Source organism: Phyllobates terribilis, unplaced genomic scaffold (genome assembly GCF_046119375.1).
Source record: "Phyllobates terribilis strain yellow unplaced genomic scaffold, ASM4611937v1 Scaffold_2__4_contigs__length_985480577, whole genome shotgun sequence".
NCBI lineage: Eukaryota > Metazoa > Chordata > Amphibia > Anura > Dendrobatidae > Phyllobates > Phyllobates terribilis.
In genome coordinates, this window is record NW_027362762.1 from 96,336,612 (window position 1) to 96,359,912 (window position 23,301).

At 46.7% G+C, this 23,301-nt stretch overlaps 1 protein-coding gene across 7 annotated transcripts in view; it reads right to left on the reverse strand.

The window, feature by feature from the left end:
* The window catches only part of CUNH11orf65 (chromosome unknown C11orf65 homolog), a 55,243-nt gene extending 34,694 nt beyond the window's left edge, over positions 1-20,549 (reverse strand). For 2 of the 7 annotated variants that reach the window (XM_073662429.1, XM_073662424.1), the window contains exons 1-2: positions 20,399-20,549; positions 6,708-6,840 (exon numbers count right to left, since the gene is read on the reverse strand). In XM_073662429.1, coding sequence (XP_073518530.1) covers positions 6,708-6,840; positions 20,399-20,499 — 234 coding nt within the window. In that variant the 5' untranslated portion in view covers positions 20,500-20,549. Of the gene's footprint in view, positions 1-2,965; positions 3,059-6,707; positions 6,841-8,180; positions 8,288-8,340; positions 8,594-20,398 lie in introns of those variants that run through there. The other 5 variants (XM_073662423.1, XM_073662427.1, XM_073662426.1 and 2 more) reach the window with 5 other exon arrangements.
* Between the last annotated feature and the right edge of the window lie 2,752 nt (positions 20,550-23,301).

Sequence of the window (23,301 nt, forward strand, 5' to 3'; positions counted from 1 at the left end):
CACTCTTGGCATTCTCTTGATAAGCTTCAAGAGGTAGTCACCGGAAATGGTTTTCACTTCACAGGTGTGCCCTGTCAGGTTTAATAAGTGGGATTTCTTGCCTTATAAATGGGGTTGGGACCATCAGTTGTGTTGAGCAGAAGTCTGGTGGATACACAGCTGATAGTCCTACTGAATAGACTGTTAGAATTTTTATTATGGCAAGAAAAATGCAGCTAAGTAAAGAAAAACGAGTGGCCATCATTACTTTTAGAAATGAAGGTCAGTCAGTCCGAAAAATTGGGAAAACTTTGAAAGTGTCCCCAAGTGCAGTTGCAAAAACCATCAAGCGCTGCAAAGAAACTGGCTCACATGAGGACCGCCCCAGGAAAGGAAGATCAAGAGTCACCTCTGCTTCAGAGGATAAGTTTATCCGAGTCACCAGCCTCAGAAATCGCAGGTTAACAGCAGCTCAGATTAAAGACCAGGTCAATGCCACACAGAGTTCTAGCAGCAGACACATCTCTACAACAACTGTTAAGAGGAGACTTTGTGCAGCAGGCCTTCATGGTAAAATAGCTGCTAGGAAACCACTGCTAAGGACAGGCAACAAGCAGAAGAGACAAGTTTGGGCTAAAGAACACAAGGAATGGACATTAGACCAGTGGAAATCTGTGATTTGGTCTGATGAGTCCAAATTTGAGATCTTTGGTTCCAACCACCGTGTCTTTGTGCGACGCAGAAAAGGTGAACGGATGGACTCTACATGCCTGGTTCCCACCGTGAAGCATGGAGGAGGAGGTGTGATGGTGTGGGGGTGCTTTGCTGGTGACACTGTTGGGGATTTATTCAAAATTGAAGGCATACTGAACCAGCATGGCTACCACAGCATCTTGCAGCGGCATGCTATTCCATCCGGTTTGCGTTTAATTGGGCCATCATTTATTTTTCAACAGGACAATGACCCCAAACACACCTCCAGGCTGTGTAAGGGCTATTTGACCAAGAAGGAGAGTGATGGGGTGCTACGCCAGATGACCTGGCCTCCACAGTCACCAGACCTGAACCCAATCGAGATGGTTTGGGGTGAGCTGGACCGCAGAGTGAAGGCAAAAGGGCCAACAAGTGCTAAGCATCTCTGGGAACTCCTTCAAGATTGTTGGAAGACCATTTCTGGTGACTACCTCTTGAAGCTCATCAAGAGAATGCCAAGAGTGTGCAAAGCAGTCATCAAAGCAAAAGGTGGCTACTTTGAAGAACCTAGAATATAAGACATATTTTCAGTTGTTTCACACTTTTTTGTTAAGTATATAATTCCACATGTGTTAATTCATAGTTTTGATGTCTTCAGTGTGAATGTACAATTTTCAAAATCATGAAAATACAGAAAAATCTTTAAATGAGGTGTGTCCAAACTTTTGGTCTGTACTGTATATATACACATACATACACACACACACACAATATTTTTAGATTATATATATATATATATATATATATATATATATATATATATATATATATATATATATATATATATATATATATATATATATATATATATATATATATATATATATATATATATATTCTTGTACCGTGTTAGCCAGTAGATAGAAAAATATTAAGATTTGAGAGTCCTCAGTGGTTGATACCTTTTAATGGCTAACTGAAAAGATGGTAACAAATTGCAAGGTTTCGAGACTACTCAGGTCTCTTCATCAGGCTAGTACTAGCCAAGGGAAAGCAGACAGCTGTGAGATGGTCTTATTATGCTGGGAAGGGGCCAAAATCCATGGACCTTCCCAGCCTATGAAGATCAGCCCCCAGCCGTCTGCTTTGTCTTTTCTGGTTATTAAAAGTGGAGGGATCTTGCGTCTTTTTTTCATTATTATTATTATTTTTTTTTCCACATTCCAATTCTTGGCTCGGCTATGATGGGGCTGCAAATGCCCACACCAGAAAAGCTTGATTGGCTGCGCTGGAGCCCTTCAACAAGCTTTGTACGGGCTGTCGAACCCGAATAGTAGCATGGACTTCTGTGAGAAGTCCGTGTCCAGAGTCTGTGCACGAACACCGGGTGTCCGGTATGGACCTTGAATTTTAGAGTTCAGGTTCGCCCATCACTACTAAGGACTAGTGATTATCAGTATAAGGAGCCTGTGTCTCCAGTCTGAAAAACACCATGGTGCTGCATGCACACCACTGATTTATTCATTGTCAATGGGACTGATGGATATAACAGAGACATTTCCAGCAGTTCCTTAGACAATGAATGGAGAAAAAGTGTGCAAGTGAGACCACTGTTATTTTCAGACAGGTAATATAGCCCACTGTGTGCACAAATAGAGTGACGATCATTAAGCTGCATTTACACTGCAAGATAATCTTGAACGAGGGATGTTAAAAACGCTCGTTTCATGATTATGTTGCAGTGCAAACAGGTTTCCGATCACTTGATGTATGAGCAAAACGCTTGTTCATCGGCTGAAATTATCTTTTGTGCAGTACAAAAAAAAAAAAATCATCCTTCTCGGCGGCTCATCCTTCTGTGTAAACAGGACTCATGGAGTCTATGTCGTAAGGAACAGAATTGCACTTGACCATAAAATCTGTAGAAACAGCAGTATAATTACAAGAATTAGGTTGTCATCCTTAGATAGTCATACATGCTATGTAGAAAAGGGGTTTTGTTCTGGTGTTTGGCAGAAGCGTAGCCGTGAACACCCGGCCAACTCCCTGACTATAAAGGCTCTTATATCTGAGGACACTACAAGAACACTCAGCATCTGTTGTTCCTGGCACCCGCCATTAATAGCCAATGCCAAAAACAGCTTCATATGTCTGTAAGCTCAATGCAGAGTTCCTTAGAGGTAATGTCATTGGGTTCTTCTAGCGTAAGTGCACAATAAAACACATCTTAACATTACAATGAAGCAGTAAGAGCCTTGAAGTCTATGGAAAGAGGCGGTAATCATGTCCTCACCTCTCTGGGATTAATGCACTTGAGTAAAAGTCTCGGATCCCCTTGGGCTTTAAAGCTGAGAAGATTTTTAATGTATTTGAAAACATTCACATCCTGATGAAAGAGAAAAATATAAAGTTTATGTTTTCAGACCAGTTGTATTATATTAATTCTAGGGGCTGCTACCATACAATGTGCCCCCGTAATCAGTTGATCAACATGAACTAATGGTTTCACCAGTAAGTTTTTAAAGGAGTTGAATGGAGCAGTGGTCGCACATGCTCACTACACTCCATGCACACAGGGGGAATTTGGGATCCTTGGAGCCATGACTGGTGGGAGACCCAGAGGTTAGACCCCCAGAGATCATACATTTATCACCGATCCTGTGGTTAGGCGTTATATGATGTTTATGGGACAACACCTAACAGGTTTCATCTAGTCCCACATTTAGTATTACATAATATTACAGGGTGCCCATAAATGTAATTAATAAGTGACCTTGTAATACACAGCCGGTATGGAGAGGACAGAACGCCCACCACTCCATTCACACAGGACATTTCAGAGCCCCGATCTCAGAATTGGTGGGGGTCCCAGCGATCAGCAAGTCATAACCAATCCTGTAAATACATGATGACTTGCTAAATTAGGACAATCCTTTTAAACAGTGCCTGATTACGTTGGTTCAATAGAGTTGGGCAGATGAATACGTTGGACTCTGGTCCATTGGCCAAGTCCGTAGGCCAGGAGGCTTGCAGATCTCTAATCTTTTGGGATCCCTGGCACAGTTTTTGTTTAGCCAGTCTGGCGAGACGTCATCATTGTGACATGATGCACAGAGGACACAACATTAGCCCGGCTAATCAAAGCCACACTGCGGATCCCGGAAGGGAAGAGATCTGTGAGCCTCCTGCCCAGTGGCCTGAGACTACGGACCAGGCCGATGGGCCAGAGCCCCACTAATCCAGGCCGATGGGCCAGAGCCCCACTAATCCAGGCCGATGGGCCAGAGCCCCACTAATCCAGGCCGATGGGCCAGAGCCCCACTAATCCAGGCCGATGGGCCAGAGCCCCACTAATCCAGGCCGATGGGCCAGAGCCCCACTAATCCAGGCCGATGGGCCAGAGCCCCACTAATCCAGGCCGATGGGCCAGAGCCCCACTAATCCAGGCCGATGGACCAGAGCCCCACTAATCCAGGCCGATGGACCAGAGCCCCACTAATCCAGGCCGATGGACCAGAGCCCCACTAATCCAGGCCGATGGACCAGAGCCCCACTAATCCAGGCCGATGGACCAGAGCCCCACTAATCCAGGCCGATGGACCAGAACCCCACTAATCCAGGCCGATGGACCAGAACCCCACTAATCCATCCTCCCAACTGTATTCAATAACTTGCAACAGAAAGTGGGTGACAAACATAGGGTGTACAAAATTCCTTTACACCTGTTTGAAGTACTTGGACAACCACATCTTAAATGCTGTAGTTCCCCTTGGAAAAAACAACTATACTCACCTTCTGCGCTAGAGCTCACGTGACATTGTTAAGTCATGTGAGCGCTGCAGCCCATCAGCAGCTTCCGATGGCCTGCAGCACTCACATTTCCTTCAGATGTCCGAGTTTATTTTACACAGGGGTCAACAGCATTTAATAAGGGTTGTCCAAGCAATGGAAAACCCTTTAAGATTGATATTTTCTAGGATTCTTACTGCCCTAGGGACCATATGGAGGGAGCAGACCTCATGCACATATTTTGGGAGTGTGCTAGATTGGACCCTTCAGGAAGAAGCTCTCAGATCCTGTTCATAAGGTGCATGGTGTTCGCCTCTGAGCGGATCCTGTTGTATGTCTATTGGGGTACCTGGATGACAATGTGGCAGAGCCAGATGTTACAAAAGGTATTAAGAAACGCTGGGAATGAAACGCTAGTTTCTGAATACTCCTGTCCCCTCCTACAATCAATGAATATGTAACCAAGACATTCTGGGGGCACAGTGTAAAAAATAAATGAAACAATAAATAAAATGAGGAAAAATAAAATAAAAATAAATAATAAAAAGCGACACTATCCATCTAAATCGCAAATTCCAGCCCAGCCACATAAAAAAAATGTGTTCAATATATAAAAATAATTTCTATAGAAAGGGGAACACAATGTAAAATGTATTTAGAGGTCCTTTGTGGTAGTAAAAAAAATAAAGAAAAAAAAATGTGAAAAATAGATATGTATTTTCTATTTTTCTTTACATGTTCCCTTGATATTGGCAAATAAAAGGAATATAAAAATGAGATAATGAGATTTTTGTGTAGCACAAAAAAAAATGAGAGCCGTTAAAAACGCATGTACGATAAAATCCGAAAATGTCCCTGGCGAGGAAGGAGGGGCAAATGGCCTGGTCATGAACTGGTTTATTTGACGCAATGTATGTACAATGGGAAAAAAAGCTAAAAAATTGCTTAAGGGGGTTATCCAGGCTCGGGGCTCATGTCTGAAGTCCCTCTATATGACTGAAGACTTGTGAATCCTCACAGAGCGCACTGTCAGGATTCTCTGGAGACGACGCTGGGAGTGGGGCGTCATATGATCGCAAATATGGGATTTACATACATCAAGCCACATTCCAACTAGACGTGTCTAGCCTCGCTCAATTCACTTGTATTGAGTGAGGCTGAGCACATCTAGTTGACAGGTGAACACATTTATGCAAATCGAATACTTGTGGTCATACACCCGCCAGCTCCCTGTGCCAGAGAATCCTGACATTGCACCCACTGCTCACTGTGTGGGTTTACAAGTCTGCAGTCACATAAAGTAACTTCAGACTTGAACCCCAAAACTGGTCAACACCTTAAAATACAAAAAAAGATGGGTGGGTCATGAGGCCAAAAAGTCTCAAACAGCCATATTTTTGAGAGAGGTGTCAGCCAATCTTCAATCCAGTTGCCATCTATTTCTCCTAAGGGTATGTGCACACGGTCGGTATTGGCAGCGCTTTGAACCCAGTATACTAGCGACTCCGCAAGAGAAATTGGCATGCTGTGGTCTGGAAAGACGTGCCTATGTCCGTGTCCCCGGGTGATCCGCAGGTGCACGGAGACACGTAGTGGACATGGGATTTCTTGAAATCCCATCCACTTTGCTTTTAATGTAGAAACCTGCAGTTGCAAGTGCGCTGCGTCCAATCCGCAGCGTTTACTGATCGTATGCACGTACCCTAAATCTCAGCTCAGCTGGGCATGTATGAAGGATCTGGTGGTGGCTTATCTTCAGCAGGAACAAAGGCTATCCGACATCCAGCAGCACTATATACATGACATTTCTGGCTGATCCTGTGGAAATTGCTGGGTTCTGGGACTTCTATTATAAACACATGTCCAACTTTAGTCCTGTGTGACCTGCAGACTTTTTCTTATTTCACATTTTTAAGACAGAATTGGGGACTGGCAGGATGACTTATTTATCAGACTTATTTTTTTACCAAAGCATATGGTCTTAGCCACCATTTTCATTGGCACCCAGGACATAAAATGCTGTATTATACAATATGATATACCAAAAAGAGGACTAAAACATCAGATTTCCACAAAAGTGTTGAGGTCTGTTCACCCATGAGCCGGTCATATGTTTCTTAGCAGTGGCTTGAATATATTTGGACTGATGCGTAGAGTTCAGCCATTCTGAAATACAATCCATTAGGGCGCGTGGTGGGTTAAGAGTCCCATGACCGACACTATCCACCTCTGCAGGGGACACATACCAGAATCCGGCGGAAAGATTTCTGGATCACTCGTGCGGCTCGGTCTTCTTCCATGGTGTAAATATTTGGATCACTGGTCACTAGATCAGTTGTCACCGGATCACTCACATCTTCCATCATTACTTCTAAGGCGCTGCAGAAGAACACGTGATTAGGGACAGAGACGAGAGAGGCCGTTGTGTGCAGCGTCCTATGTACAGAGCCATGGTCATATACAACACAACAACCTGGCAGGTTTAGATAGAAGTCTATGGAAATGTCAGTAGATATGTTAGGAAAAGCTCCAGACATATTCAATGAACGCACATCAGAAATGTGATAGAAAAAGAGCCCAATACCTCAATCGTGCAGCACACGGGTCCCCTGTGTGAACAGACGTTAATGGATGCAGTTCAGGGTCTGGATGAGCTGTCAATTTTTATGATAAAGGATTTATCCAGGGTGTATAACGTGCACCATTCCTGGCAGATGCCAGCTGTGTTACACTGCCAGCATCTGCCTGTAACAGTCCTTTAAATGCCACTGTCGATATCTGACGGTTGCACTTAAAGGGTTTGTTCAGGGTTTTCACAAAAATCTATAGTCCCTCTATGTGACTGCAGACTAGTGAATCCTCTCATCGCACATACTGCGCTCAGTGAGGATTTTTCGGTGCCGGTGGTGAGATCGAGCAACATGCATTCTTCCGGCCACACTCCGACTAGACATGCGCGGCCTCTCTCAATACAAGTGAAGTCGTGATGTGAGGATTCACAAGTCACATAGAGTGACTGCAGGCTTTTGTGATAAACCTGAACAATCCATTTAGTGATGCCGCTGCCATGTTGGTACTCCACAGTTGGGGCGGTATATATAAAACAGGCGATCAGATGTTCAGTCCCTAAGGGCTCGTGCCGACGTCCATGCAAATCGGTCTAAGCACGGAGCACAATGCAAGGATTGGCCGCAGCTCTCCTGACCCGAGATCATAGCTTCATATATGACTATGGTCAGGAGAGCAGTGGCCAGTCTCTGCATGAGCCGTAAGGGGACTAAGAATAAAGTAAAGTGTTAAAAAAAATAAGTTTTTCAAAATATTAAAAAAAAAATAAAAAAAAAAAAGATAAAAATTCGAGTCACACCCCTTTTCCTCATTTACACATATAAAAATACACATATCTGGTAACTTCGCATTCATAGAAGTCCGATCTATCAAACTATAAAATCGTGTTAATCTGCATGGAAAGGGGCATTAAGCAATGATAACACCACAATAGCCTCACCTCCGCCCAAAAATACAATAAAGGGCGATCAACGCACTGCATGCACCCCAGACTGGAATCATACTGGGGGCACAAGAAGAAAAAAAAACAAGTAACTGACGAAAAAAAAACATAATGGTGTCAATATAAACGATGCTGGGCACAAAAAAGACAAGTCATTGGAGAAAGAAGAAAATGGCGACAAAAAACAATAAAATAAAATAAAAAAAACCTTATGTTTGGTATCGCCGTAATCGTAGTGACTTGGGGAATGCCGTTACCGGGTCTGTGTTACCGCACGATGAACGCCATGAAAACAAAAACCTAAACCCCCCTAATAATGCCAAACTCACTGCAGACCACCAGGCATTAAATAGTGGTCTTCCCCTTACCTGGACCCTTCTGCAGCCCCCCAGCTGTGGGATTAGGCCTCATCTCCCCTTACACCCATCCTCACACCTTTCGTCTAACTTTTCCCATAGAATTCAGCTGTCCCAAACTTAGTCTCATCGTTATGGCAACAGATCTCCTACCGGAAGTGACGTCACGTGCAGCTAGTTCCACGTGGCTGCGCTTGTGTTGGTCAGCCAGCAGATGGCGCTTTGGAGTCATTATGCCCGGCTCCTAGTTTTGTAATGTAATGAAAGACTCAAACTTACAGGCAGTCCCATAACTTCGCTATCAAATGGCTTCTGATTTTGAAGCGTCTACAGACCAAAGAGTCTGCATTCAAAATGTGCCAGCTTTATGTAAAAGAACAAAACTACATTCACTTTGTAAAAGAGTGATAATATCCCACAACAACCAATTAGAACTCTGCTTTCATTTCTTAAAATAGCTTTGGTGAAATGAAAGCTGCACTCTGATTGGTTGCTATGGATAATAAAGGCAGAAAGGGGTTTTACAGTTTGAATAAATCTGCGCCCTCTGCCTTCACATGTAAAATTTTAACCTCTTCCGGCCACAGCCAGTTTTACATTTTGTGCTTTTGTTTTTTCCTCTCCCTTCTTCCAATAGCCGTGATATTTTTATTTTTTCCATCCACATAGCTGTATAAGGGCTTTTATTTTTGCAGGACAAGTTGCGGCTTTGAATGACACCATCCATTTTATCATATAACGTGCTAAAAATGGTTTAAAAAAAAATACAAGTGCGATGAAGTGGTGAAAACAATTCCGACATTGTTTTTTGTTTTTTTGCGGCGTTATTTGTGCAGTAAAAATGAGCCGGCATCATGATTATCTGGGTCGGTGCGGTTACGGCGATACCAAACTTCTATAGGTTTAGCGGGATTTAACAGGTTAATAGCCATGGGCGGAGCTCTGCTCCACCCGCGTCTGATAGACGCACATGATGGCTGATTAAATGCGAGCCCGCATCAAAATCAGGGAGTATTTTGGCTTGCATTTTTATGTGTTGGGGTTTTTGTTAATACTCAATGGTGCATATATATATATATATATATATATATATATATATATATATATATATATATATATATATATATTGTGGCCATAGCTGTCGGACTGGGGTGCCAAGGGCCCACCAGTAACCAACTCCAGACCCCCACTTTTCAGCTACATGCAAATGTGACATTATCCTCAATCACAAATTTATATAACAATGAACTGGGCAGATTGTTAAATGAATAAGATGCTCCTTTGTCTGTACATAGTGATTCAAGTATATAGTGCCAAGTGCTGCTCATATAAGAGGGTGGTGGCCCACCGGAGGGTTCTCCTGCTCTCCTGTGGGCCAGTCCAAGCCTGCCTTAGGTGTCGAATGCTATTTCTCCCAACTTCATCATAAACATGGACCCTCGGCCAATGTTAATTTTCAAATAATATAATAATAATGTAAAAATCCAACATGACTGATATTTATTTTCTCTGACGTCAATCTACCAAAGAATTCAAAGACCCTGTGTGTCAATGTATTGGGCTCCATATGCCTCAATATTGTGGAGATATTCTCCCTTAGAAACAATAAGCCAGATTCATCAAGATTGGCATTGTTTACGCCGGTCTTCATGAAGGGGTGAGCTGGATCCAGACACTCCTGATTCATGAAGAGATGCACGCCTCTTCATGAATCTAGAGCGTCTAATGAGTGGTTTGCGCCTTCATGCTCTACCCCAGAAATCTCCCTCCAGTCAGGTACTGGAGTGAGATTTCTGGCAAAAAGAACCCCACAGCTCGTTTCTAATTAGACAAGCTGTGGCGTCTCGCCCTGCCCCAGCTCTGCCAAAATGGGCATGAAAACACCAAAAGTTGCAAAATTTAGGCACAAAGCTCTTACATCAGAATTCTGACATGAAAGCTTTGATGAATCTGGCCCAATGTCTTTATTTAAAAGCTATGACATGAATAGGTATAGCAGGACTTCATGGAGGTCTATGGGTGCTGTATTAGGGCTCTGAATATCTGGGAAGTTGTATGCAGTATTAATACACCCACTGTTGTCCTGTCACTGATACATAACAGTTTTCAACTTAAAGAGAGCCTGTCAGTATCACTAAACCTACGCAAGCAAAGGTAATGTGGGATAGAGCAGTGAAGCATCATGGAAAATGGCTATTATGGTGCCATCCTCTGCACCTTTGTGCTAAAATTCGAGTTTTATTGATATGCAAATTAAGTTTGCAAGTGCACCGGTGGGCGTATCAGTACATTTGCAGTCTATGGCTCCTCTTTGTTTTTTTTCCCAGCAGCAGCAGCGCCCCCTACTTCCTGATTGACCACAGTACATTTGCAACCCTAGTTTGCTTTTCACTAAAAGCCAAATTTTTGCAAACGGTGCAGTGGATGGCACCGTAATAGTCATCTTCCGTGATGCTTTACTCTGCCCTATCACTTACTACCTCTACTTGCACAAGGGTTAAGGTTACTGAAAGGTTCCCTTTAGGTCACGGCCCCACTATCAGTATTTAGTCAGTATTCGGTCAGTATTTTTTCTCAGGAGTGGGAGTCAAAACCAGGTGAGGAACAATCAGAGAAAAGGTATAATAGAAACAAGTCACTAATTCTGCATGTATCACCCACTCCTGGTTTTGGCTCCCACTATCAGTATTCGGTCAGTATTTTGTCTCAGGAGTGGGAGCCAAAACCAGGAGTGGGTGATACATGCAGAATTAGTGACTTGTTTCTATTATACCTTTTCTCTGATTGTTTTTCACCTGGTTTTGGCTCCCACTTCTGAGAAAAAATACTAACTGAATACTGATAGTGGGGCCGTGGCCTTAAAGTGAATTCCACCTTCAAGGTTACTTGCTGGAAACTACATATTTAATGGCTTTAAAAGTCATCTGATAATGGATTGTCCGATGTGTTAGAGAATTATGTTTTAGAAAATGCTTTTACTGATCAAGGAGTAACACAACCAAAAATGCAAAATGTATCAATAATTACCAATTCTGGATTGTATCTGCCATTTCAAGCAATTTTTAATGATTAAGGCCCCCTTCACATGTCCGTGTTTCTCGTACGTGTGGCATCCGTTTTTTTTCTTCAGGGATACCACATGTACCCATTATAACCTTTGGTGATCTTCACATGTCCGTTTTTTTCCGGCAACACGGAAGGCAAGGGCCAATACAAGCCTAAGGGTCCACGAAAAACACCGCACACGGATGGCAAGGGCCAATACAAGTCTAAGGGCCCATGAAAAATACTTACCGCACACGAATGGCAAGGGCCAATACAAGTCTAAGGGCCCATGAAAAATACTTACCGCACACGAATGGCAAGGGCCAATACAAGCCTAAGGGTCCATGAAAAACACCGCACACGGATGGCAAGGGCTAAGACGTGCCGCATGTCAATTTCCGCGGGTGTGCCGCAGATGCATAGTGGACATGGGATTTGTATAAATCACATCCACTATGCTGTAACATCGGGCCGCTGCGGATTGCATGCAGCACACTTGCTCTGCGTCCAATCCGCAGTGAACACTGATCGAGTGCACCTGTCAGCAGGATTGTGCTCAGTAAACTAAGTACACTGTCAGGTGGGCGACATTACACTGATTACAATGATACCTTGGTTGATGAAATCCGTCCTGTGCTTCTTGTATAATCTTTACTTTCAGTTTGGAGATAATGATATGCTCGTGCTCCGGGGTGGCCTGTGGGGGGCGCTCTATTTGGTGCTCTGCTTATATATTCATCTGTATGCTCTTATGACAGCTCACTGATCGTTCAGCGACCTGCCTCCTATTTTACGTAGTGCAGGGCTAGGTAAAATAGGAGGCAGCGATCATCACGGGAAGCTCTGGCGCCTGCTGGTCGCATGATGCAGCCATATGGGCCGCATGTTTTATACCCGCGACCTACAGTAAGGTAGTCTCTAAGGTTGGCATTTCTCCAAATTCACTTTGGCACAAAGCTCTCTGCCTAAACCCATATTCAGATAGGCTTATTTCACGGTCTGTATACGGACCGCAATGCCTGGACTGACTGCTGTTCTCCCGACCAGAATTTACAGCCTTATAAATGCATATTGTTAAGCCCACTAGGTAAAATGGATCCCCTAAGCCCCAGGTCTGGGTGGGCACACGGACACTGGGCATTGATGCAGCAAGCTGGAAGGCACTTGGGACCTGTTACACTCTGGAATCTCAGGATCAGCAGGATGGATGAAGTGGGACCCAGCAAGGATGGAAGCAAGTAAAGCACAGTATCAGGGCCGGCTCCAGGTTTTCGTTGGCCCGAGGTGAAAGAGTCTTAGTGGGCCCCTCTAACACACACCACGATTCATGATGCACAGATACCACGGAGAAATATAGGTATACAACACAGGGCCCAGCCTGCCCCCTCATCCTTCACATATGCAGACATGCACACACATACAATACGCAGACATGCGCGCACATACAGTACGGAGACATGCACACACATACAATACGCAGACATGCGCGCACATACAGTACGGAGACATGCACACACATACAGTACGGAGACATGCAGACACATACAGTACGCAGACATGCGCGCACATACAGTACGGAGACATGCAGACACATACAGTATGCAGACATGCACACACATACAGTATGCAGACATATATACACATACAGTACGGAGACAAGCACACATACAGTACGCAGACATGCGCACACATACAGTACACAGACATGCACACACATACAGTATGCAGACATGCACACACATACAGTATGCAGACATATATACACATACAGTACGGAGACAAGCACACATACAGTACGCAGACATGCGCACACATACAGTACACAGACATGCGCACACATACAGTACGCAGACGTGCACACACATACAGTATGCAGACACTCATACAGTATGCAGAAATACATACACATACAGTACAGAGACATGCACACATACAGTACGGAGACATGCACACATACAGTACGCAGACACACACAGTACACAGACATGCACACACATACAGTACGCAGACATACACACATACAGTACGCAGACATGCACACATACAGTACGCAGACACACACACACATACAGTACGCAGACATGCACACATACAGTAGGGAGACATGCACACATACAGTATGCAGACATGCACACACATACAGTACGCAGACACACACACACATACAGTACGCAGACATGCACACATACAGTAGGGAGACATGCACACATACAGTATGCAGACATGCACACACATACAGTACGCAGACATACACACACATACAACATGCTGACATGCGCACACACATACAACATGCTGACATGCGCACACACATACAGTACGCAGACATACACACATACAATATGCAGACATGCAGTGGTGGTCGGATTTCAGCCTTCCTTACCTCGGCCATGTCTCTGAGCACTGAACACCTTGTACTTCTGTGTCTTGTTCAGTGGTGGTCGGGCTCAGCCTTCCTTACCTCGGCCATGTCTCTGAGCACTGAACACCTTGTACTTCTGTGTCTTGTTCAGTGGTGGTCGGGCTCAGCCTTCCTTACCTCGGCCATGTCTCTGAGCACTGAACACCTTGTACTTCTGTGTCTTGTTCAGTGGTGGTCGGGTTTCAGCCTCCCTTACCTCAGCCATGTCTCTGAGCACTGAATACCTTGTACTCCTGCGTCTTGTTCAGTGGTGGTCGGTTTCAGCCTTCCTTACCTCGGCCATGTCTCTGAGCACTGAACACCTTGCACTTCTGTGTCTTGTTCAGTGGTGGTCGGGCTCAACCTTCCTTACCTCGGCCATGTCTCTGAGCACTGAACACCTTGTACTTCTGCGTCTTGCTCAGTGGTGGTCGGGTTTCAGCCTCCCTTACCTCGGCCATGTCTCTGAGCACTGAACACCTTGTACTTCTGCGTCTTGTTCAGTGGTGGTCGGGTTTCAGCCTCCCTTACCTCGGCCATGTCTCTGAGCACTGAACACCTTGTACTTCTGCGTCTTGCTCAGTGGTGGTCGGGTTTCAGCCTCCCTTACCTCGGCCATGTCTCTGAGCACTGAACACCTTGTACTTCTGTGTCTTGCTCAGTGGTGGTCGGGTTTCAGCCTCCCTTACCTCGGCCATGTCTCTGAGCACTGAACACCTTGTACTCCTGCGTCTTGTTCAGTGGTGGTCGGTTTCAGCCTTCCTTACCTCAGCCATGTCTCTGAGCACTGAACACCTTGTACTTCTGTGTCTTGTTCAGTGGTGGTCGGTTTCAGCCTTCCTTACCTCAGCCATGTCTCTGAGCACTGAACACCTTGTACTTCTGTGTCTTGTTCAGTGGTGGTCGGGCTCAGCCTCCCTTACCTCGGCCATGTCACTGAGCACTGAACACCTTGTACTTCTGTGTCTTGTTCAGTGGTGGTCGGGCTCAGCCTCCCTTACCTCAGCCATGTCTCTGAGCACTGAACACCTTGTACTTCTGTGTCTTGTTCAGTGGTGGTCGGTTTCAGCCTTCCTTACCTCAGCCATGTCACTGAGCACTGAATACCTTGTACTTCTGTGTTTTGCTCAGTGGTGGTCGGTTTCAGCCTCCTCACCTCGGCCATGTCTCTGAGCACTGAACACCTTGTACTGCTGTGTCTTGTTCAGTGGTGGTCGGGTTTCAGCCTCCCTTACCTCAGCCATGTCTCTGAGCACTGAACACCTTGTACTTCTGTGTCTTGTTCAGTGGTGGTCGGGTTTCAGCCTCCCTTACCTCAGCCATGTCTCTGAGCACTGAATACCTTGTACTCCTGCATCTTGTTCAGTGGTGGTCGGTTTCAGCCTCCCTTACCTCAGCCATGTCTCTGAGCACTGAATACCTTGTACTCCTGCGTCTTGTTCAGTGGTGGTCGGTTTCAGCCTCCCTTACCTCAGCCATGTCTCTGAGCACTGAATACCTTGTACTCCTGCGTCTTGTTCAGTGGTGGCCGGTTTCAGCCTCCCTTACCTCAGCCATGTCTCTGAGCACTGAGCACCTTGTACTTCTGTGTCTTGTTCAGTGGTGGTCGGTTTCAGCCTCCCTTACCTCGGCCATGTCTCTGAGCACTGAACACCTTGTACTTCTGTGTCTTGTTCAGTGGTGGTCGGGTTTCAGCCTCCCTTACCTCAGCCATGTCTCTGAGCACTGAATACCTTGTACTCCTGCGTCTTGTTCAGTGGTGGTCGGTTTCAGCCTCCCTTACCTCAGCCATGTCTCTGAGCACTGAATACCTTGTACTCCTGCGTCTTGTTCAGTGGTGGTCGGTTTCAGCCTCCCTTACCTCAGCCATGTCTCTGAGCACTGAGCACCTTGTACTTCTGTGTCTTGTTCAGTGGTGGTCGGTTTCAGCCTCCCTTACCTCGGCCATGTCTCTGAGCACTGAACACCTTGTACTTCTGTGTCTTGTTCAGTGGTGGTCGGGTTTCAGCCTCCCTTACCTCAGCCATGTCTCTGAGCACTGAATACCTTGTACTTCTGTGTCTTGTTCAGTGGTGGTCGGTTTCAGCCTCCCTTACCTCAGCCATGTCTCTGAGCACTGAACACCTTGTACTTCTGTGTCTTGCTCAATGGTGGTCGGGCTCAGCCTCCCTTACCTCAGCCATGTCTCTGAGCACTGAACACCTTGTACTTCTGTGTCTTGTTCAGTGGTGGTCGGTTTCAGCCTCCCTTACCTCTGCTATGTCTCTGAGCACTGAACACCTTGTACTTCTGTGTCTTGTTCAGTGGTGGTCGGGTTTCAGCCTCCCTTACCTCAGCCATGTCTCTGAACTGAACACCTTGTACTTCTGTGTCTTGTTCAGTGGTGGTCGGTTTCAGCCTCCCTTACCTCAGCCATGTCTCTGAGCACTGAACACCTTGTACTTCTGTGTCTTGTTCAGTGGTGGTCGGTTTCAGCCTCCCTTACCTCGGCCATGTCTCTGAGCACTGAACACCTTGTACTCCTGCGTCTTGTTCAGTGATGGCCGGTTTCAGCCTCCCTTACCTCGGCCATGTCTCTGAGCACTGAACACCTTGTACTTCTGTGTCTTGCTCAGTGATGGCCGGTTTCAGCCTCCCTTACCTCAGCCATGTCTCTGAGCACTGAACACCTTGTACTTCTGCGTCTTGTTCAGTGATGGTCGGTTTCAGCCTCCTTACCTCGGCCATGTCTCTGAGCACTGAACACCTTGTACTCCTGCGCAGGGTCGGACTGGGGTGCCTAGGGCCCACCAGGAGAACTGACTCTAGGGGCCCACACTACAGCCCACCATAAACGGTTTTATTACTTGTTATGCTTTTCTATAATGCACTATAGTTATATGATTGGCTGCACTGTGAAGCACTGAGCGGCAGGACTTTCTTCGAACAGTCATTCCGTACTGCCAGAGTCCCTTTAATGGTAACTTGTCACCTTGAAAAACGCTATTTATCTGAAGATATAGGGGTAATCTGCAGGTAAATAGGGTTTAAAGCCTGGTTAGACGGCTTATTGGAAAAGCATTGGCTACACGGAGAAAATTACATTTTATTCTCCCTACTGCCACTCGCTTCCTGTCATAGGATCGGTGCAAGGAGGGAGACATTACAGTCACCGCAAACTACAAAGTGAGCGTGCTGCAATAACGTCCGGCACCTGGATTGTGACACTTCCATGGAGCCCAACCTCAGGCTGAGCTTCATTGAATGACTAACATGGCAGCAGCACCTAGCAATTAGTGCTGAGCGAGCGTGGTCGGATAAGGTGTGATCCCAGCATGCTCGGGTGTTATCCCAGTATCTTGTAGTGCTACTATGCTTGAATCCCCAGGGTAGTATGTTTTGCGGCGGTAGACAGACGCAACACATGCAGGAATTGCCGGTTTGTTAGGTAATCCCTGCATGTGTTGCTTCTGTCTACCGCCGCAAAACATGTTACCGCAGGGACTCGAGCATATTAGCAGAGCACTACAAGATACTCGGATAACACCCGAGCATGCTGGGGTCACACCTTATCCGACCACACTCACTCAGCACTAGTTGCCAGGTACGGCTGCCATGTTAGTCATTCAATGAAGCTCAGCCTGAGGTTGGGCTCCATGGAAGTGTCGCAATCAAGGTGCCGGAAGTTATTGCAGCACGCTCACTTTGTAGTTCGCGGTGACTGTAATGTCTCTTATCCGACCACGCTCACTCAGCACTACTGGCAACCCATCAGCAACCTGCAACTGCGTCACAGGGGGCTGAAGGGAGCAGGTGACTGCATGCACCGGCCATTGTGCTATCTAAATGCCGCTGTCAGTGATTGACAAGGGCACTTAAATACTCAAAACAGCAGCAATCAAGGCGAGCTCTGATCACTGCTGTTACAGGCAGACGCCGGCTATGTAACACAGCCGACATCTGCCCGGTATGGAGCAGGCTCAGCTCCTGAACCCGCTCCATACAAGGACATCCCAATGGTGACAGTTATGACAAGGTTAGCAAATTTCACTTGTCTATTCCCAAATGTGGAAAGACAAATGGAATTCCCTAACACATGTGAAAGAGTCCTAATAGATTTAGTAAAGGTGCCTCAAGCATATGAATGTTATTACACACCACAATGTACAGTTACATACACGCATCTTACAAAAATACATATTATTCCAGATACGCAGACGCGCACAAACACATCAGTACATGAATACATCATCTGAACCACCATCATTTGTAAGGTCAGCCCCATATATCTTTCTATCACATAAACCTACAACTCCCAGTATGCAATTAACAATAGAGATACTGGGAGTTGTTATCAGTCATCATCAGACTGCGGACCATACAGGAACCACAGTACTGATGAGACGTAGGCAGGATCACAAATGAACATTTACATCCAGGTATCTTACCTGAGACGTCTTCTCTGATTAGAGTCGTTCTCTTTCTTTTCGTCTCCATCTTGTCCAGTCTCCATGATGAGTTTTCTCATCCACAGCTCGTCTCTGCAGACTTCCATCTTCTCCGGTCTTCTGCAGCACATCCCGACACGATGCCCTTAAAGATGGCAGTGTCATTATAATGCTCCTGAATAAAAATATCTACACTGAGCCCCTGAATAAACCTAACTCTTACAATGCTCCCTGCACAAAACATGACATACACTCTACCCCTCTTATGGTACCTGCTCTCCACACTGTCCTCTCCTTACCATACTGGGCCCCCTCTTCACATTGTCCTCACACTGTGTCCCCCCTATACTGCCTAGTCTCTATACTGTGCCCCTTCATCACACTCCCCCCTCCTCAGCATACTGTTCCCCCCTTTCTGTGCCCTCACACTGTTTCCCCCATACTGCCGCATCTCTATACCTTCCCCCACACTACCTAGTCTCTGTGCTGTGTCACCTCGCACTTTTCTCCCTCCATACTGTCTCCTCACACTATTCCCCCACTCTCCATACTGTTTCCTCATACATCCCCCTTCCCCATTCTGCTCCTGCACTCATTCCCACCCCTCCTCTAGTTCACCATACTGTTTCTTCACATATCTCCCCATTCTGTCTCCTAAAATTTCTCTCCCCTCTCTCCCCAAATATAATAAATCTTTGGAAGACCACACAGACATGCAGAAGCACGCTTACACCCACGAAAACAAGCGCACACAGACACATACTAAAGGCTCTTTCACACGTCAGTACATGCGGTGACAGTTTCCACACGTACCAGAGACATTGGTACACACAGACCCATTCACATGAATGTTTTTACCTGCTGCACCTCCCGCAAAACGTCCCGCACACTGATGACAGCGCTATTCCTAAGCACCGGGTGCTGAACGCTGCTCTCATCATAGATCCCTGCCGGTGCTGTGATCAGCAGCAGCAGAGTCAATGATGAGATGAGAGTAGTAGTCTACTCCCGCCGTGTAGAACTGTAAAAATAGGAATAAAATAAAAAAATCCTTATACTCACCTCTCCTAAGCATCACCCGCTGTAATCCGTGCCGAGGAGAACGACTCCTGCAGCTAGTGGGCCCTGGAGCTGCGCTCAACAAGGGGTGCCCTGTCAATCACTGAGCGCAGCTCCGGGGCCCGCTCGCTGCAGGAGTCATTCTCCTCGGAGTGAGCGCTCACACGGATTACAGCGGGTGACGCTTAGGAGAGGTGAGTATAAGGATTCTTTTATTTTATTCCTATTTTTACAGTTGGACACGGAGGGAGTAGACTACTACTCTCATCATTGACCCTGCTGATGCTGATCGCAGCACCGGCAGGGATCTATGATGAGGGCAGCACTCAGCACCCGGCTCTTGGGAACAGCGCTAACTGTATACTGATTCCCAAGCGCCGGTACGTGTCACACGGATGACACACAGGTGAACATGGATATCTCCAGTCCCGTAAATATCAGGACATCTGAAAGAGCCCTAATATACACACACAGATACACATACTCACAGAAATGGGGACACGTACACACGCAGGCAAGCACACACAGAAATGCACACGCAGTCATGCTCAGACACACTCAATCACACACAAAAATGCAGACACGCAGGGAAGTACGCACACACGTGTGAAGACACATATACACACGTAGACATGCAGGCACTCAAATACATACACACAAACACATGCAGGCATATACACACTACACACACGCATGCAGGCATATACACACACACTGTACACACACATGCATGCATATACACACACACTGTACACACATGCATGTATATACACACACATGCATGCATACACACACACACGCATGCATGCAGGCATACACACACACACGCATGTACACACATGCAGGCATATACACACACACGCATGCAGGCATATACACACACGCATGCATGCAGGCATATACACACACACACACGCATGCAGGCATATACACACACGCATGCATGCAGGCATTTACACACACACACACGCATGCAGGCATATACACACATGCATGTATGCAGGCATATACACACACGCATGCAGTCATATACACACACACACGCATGCATGCAGGCATATACACACACACACACACACACACACACACACACACACACACACACACACACACACACACACACAGCCATATAACTCACCCATAAAAATTTGGCACGGTGCTCTTGACATGAAATTGAAGCAGTGAGAGCTGTAGGCCTGCAGCCTTGTTTCCAATTCCAGGCCAGGCCACATTCCACATATCCAGCCCCGGAGCCGGTATTAAAAAGCCCAGAGTCAGAGCTGGAGAGAAGGGGGCGGTGCTCCGGTGCCACCACCTGGTCGGGAGCCGGTATTGCTACAGGGGAGCAGGCCAGAACAGATATGGAGCCGGGATGGAACCGTATGAGAAGCCCTGGAGCAGGGAGAGCAGAGCGAGACGTCGGGTTCTGTGGCTCCGGCGTATCATAGGACGGCCCCGGAGCAGAGAGAAAGCACTGCAGAGCGCGGCCGCGGCGTATCAGAGGCCAGAAGAGAGCACCTTCAATGTCACCTGACACCACAGTCTGCCACAGAATCCATCCTCTTAGTGTCAGAGAGTCACGTGGTAAGTATGCTGCATGCACGTCACCGCAGGCCCGCTGTCACCAATGAATGTGCCGTGCGCGCGACGCTACATTTGATTCAGCCGCGCTTTTAAAAGGCTCACACTTTTAAAGGGCCCCCGCCACCAATTCTCTCACTCTCATGTCGGGGCCCACCGGGAAATTTCCCGATTTCCCGCCAGGCCAGACCGACCCTGCTCCTGCGTCTTGTTCAGTGATGGTCGGTTTCAGCCTCCTCACCTCAGCCATGTCTCTGAGCACTGAACACCTTGTACTTCTGTGTCTTGCTCAGTGATGGCCGGTTTCAGCCTCCCTTACCTCAGCCATGTCTCTGAGCACTGAACACCTTGTACTTTTGTGTCTTGTTCAGTGATGGTCGGTTTCAGCCTTCCTTACCTCAGCCATGTCTCTGAGCACTGAACACCTTGTACTCCTGCGTCTTGTTCAGTGATGGTCGGTTTCAGCCTTCCTTACCTCAGCCATGTCTCTGAGCACTGAACACCTTGTACTCCTGCGTCTTGTTCAGTGATGGTCGGTTTCAGCCTCCCTTACCTCAGCCATGTCTCTGAGCACTGAACACCTTGTACTGCTGTGTCTTATTCAGTGGTGGTCGGGTTTCAGCCTCCTCACCTCGGCCATGTCTCTGAGCACTGAACACCTTGTACTTCTGTGTCTTGTTCAGTGGTAGTCGGGCTCAGCCTTCCTTACCTCGGCCATGTCTCTGAGCGCTGAACACCTTGTACTTCTGTGTCTTGTTCAGTGGTGGTCGGGTTTCAGCCTTCCTTACCTCAGCCATGTCTCTGAGCACTGAAGACCTTGTACTTTTGTGTCTTGTTCAGTGGTGGTCGGGTTTCAGCCTCCCTTACCTCGGCCATGTCTCTGAGCACTGAACACCTTGTACTCCTGCGTCTTGTTCAGTGGTAGTCGGGTTTCAGCCTCCCTTACCTCAGCCATGTCTCTGAGCACTGAACACCTTGTACTCCTGCGTCTTGTTCAGTGATGGTCGGTTTCAGCCTTCCTTACCTCGGCCATGACTATGAGCACTGAACACCTTGTACTCCTGCGTCTTGTTCAGTGATGGCCGGTTTCAGCCTCCCTTACCTCAGCCATGTCTCTGAGCACTGAACACCTTGTACTTCTGCGTCTTGCTCAGTGGTGGTCGGGTTTCAGCCTCCCTTACCTCGGCCATGTCTCTGAGCACTGAACACCTTGTACTTCTGCGTCTTGTTCAGTGATGGTCGGTTTCAGCCTCCCTTACCTCGGCCATGTCTCTGACCACTGAACACCTTGTACTTCTGTGTCTTGCTCAGTGGTGGTCAGGTTTCAGCCTCCCTTACCTCAGCCATGTCTCTGAGCACTGAACACCTGGTACTTTTGTGTCTTGTTCAGTGATGGTCGGTTTCAGCCTCCCTTAACTCAGCCATGTCTCTGACCACTGAACACCTTGTACTTCTGTGTCTTGTTCAGTGGTGGTCGGGTTTCAGCCTCCTTACCTCGTCCATGTCTCTGAGCACTGAACACCTTGTACTTCTGTGTCTTGCTCAGTGGTGGTCGGCTTCAGCCTCCTTACCTCGTCCATGTCTCTGAACTGAACACCTTGTACTTCTGTGTCTTACTCAGTGATGGCCGGTTTCAGCCTCCTCACCTCGGCCATGTCTCTGAGCACTGAACACCTTGTACTTCTGTGTCTTGCTCAGTGGTGGTCGGGTTTCAGCCTTCCTTACCTCAGCCATGTCTCTGAGCACTGAACACCTTGTACTTCTGCGTCTTGTTCAGTGATGGCCGGTTTCAGCCTCCCTTACCTCAGCCATGTCTGAGCACTGAACACCTTGTTCTTCTGTGTCTTGCTCAGTGGTGGTCGGGTTTCAGCCTCCTCACCTCGGCCATGTTTCTGAGCACTGAACACCTTGTACTTCTGTGTCTTGTTCAGTGGTGGTCGGCTTCAGCCTCCTCACCTCGGCCATGTCTCTGAGCACTGAACACCTTGTACTTCTACAGGGAGGTTGCAGTTCTGGAATATGAAAGCACTGGAGGATAATGGCTTCCTGGTCACTTCACGTTTGATTCTTTTCACATCTTTGGCAGTTAATGTGGGGCTGTTTTTCTCAACACGTTTTTTTTTATTAATCAATAATCTCAACATGCTTTTTGCCACCCTGGTGATTATTTGCAACAAAACTTTTGATGGTTCGGTTATCGCACCCCAATATCTTAGCAATTTCAGGGGTGCTGCGTCCCTCTGTGAGACATGTAACAATTTTTTACTTTTCAGAGTCAGTTTGGTCTTTTGTTGGCCCATTTTACATGAGGAGAAGAAGCGGACTATAATTCTGCACCTTGATAAAATGTGTTGTATCCTTAGGTCTAACCTTCACATTACAGAAATCCACATCACCTGATCTGCTTCATCCAATAAGTGTTCAGATTTATACATCTTGGAGTTGGAAAATCTGCAAAAA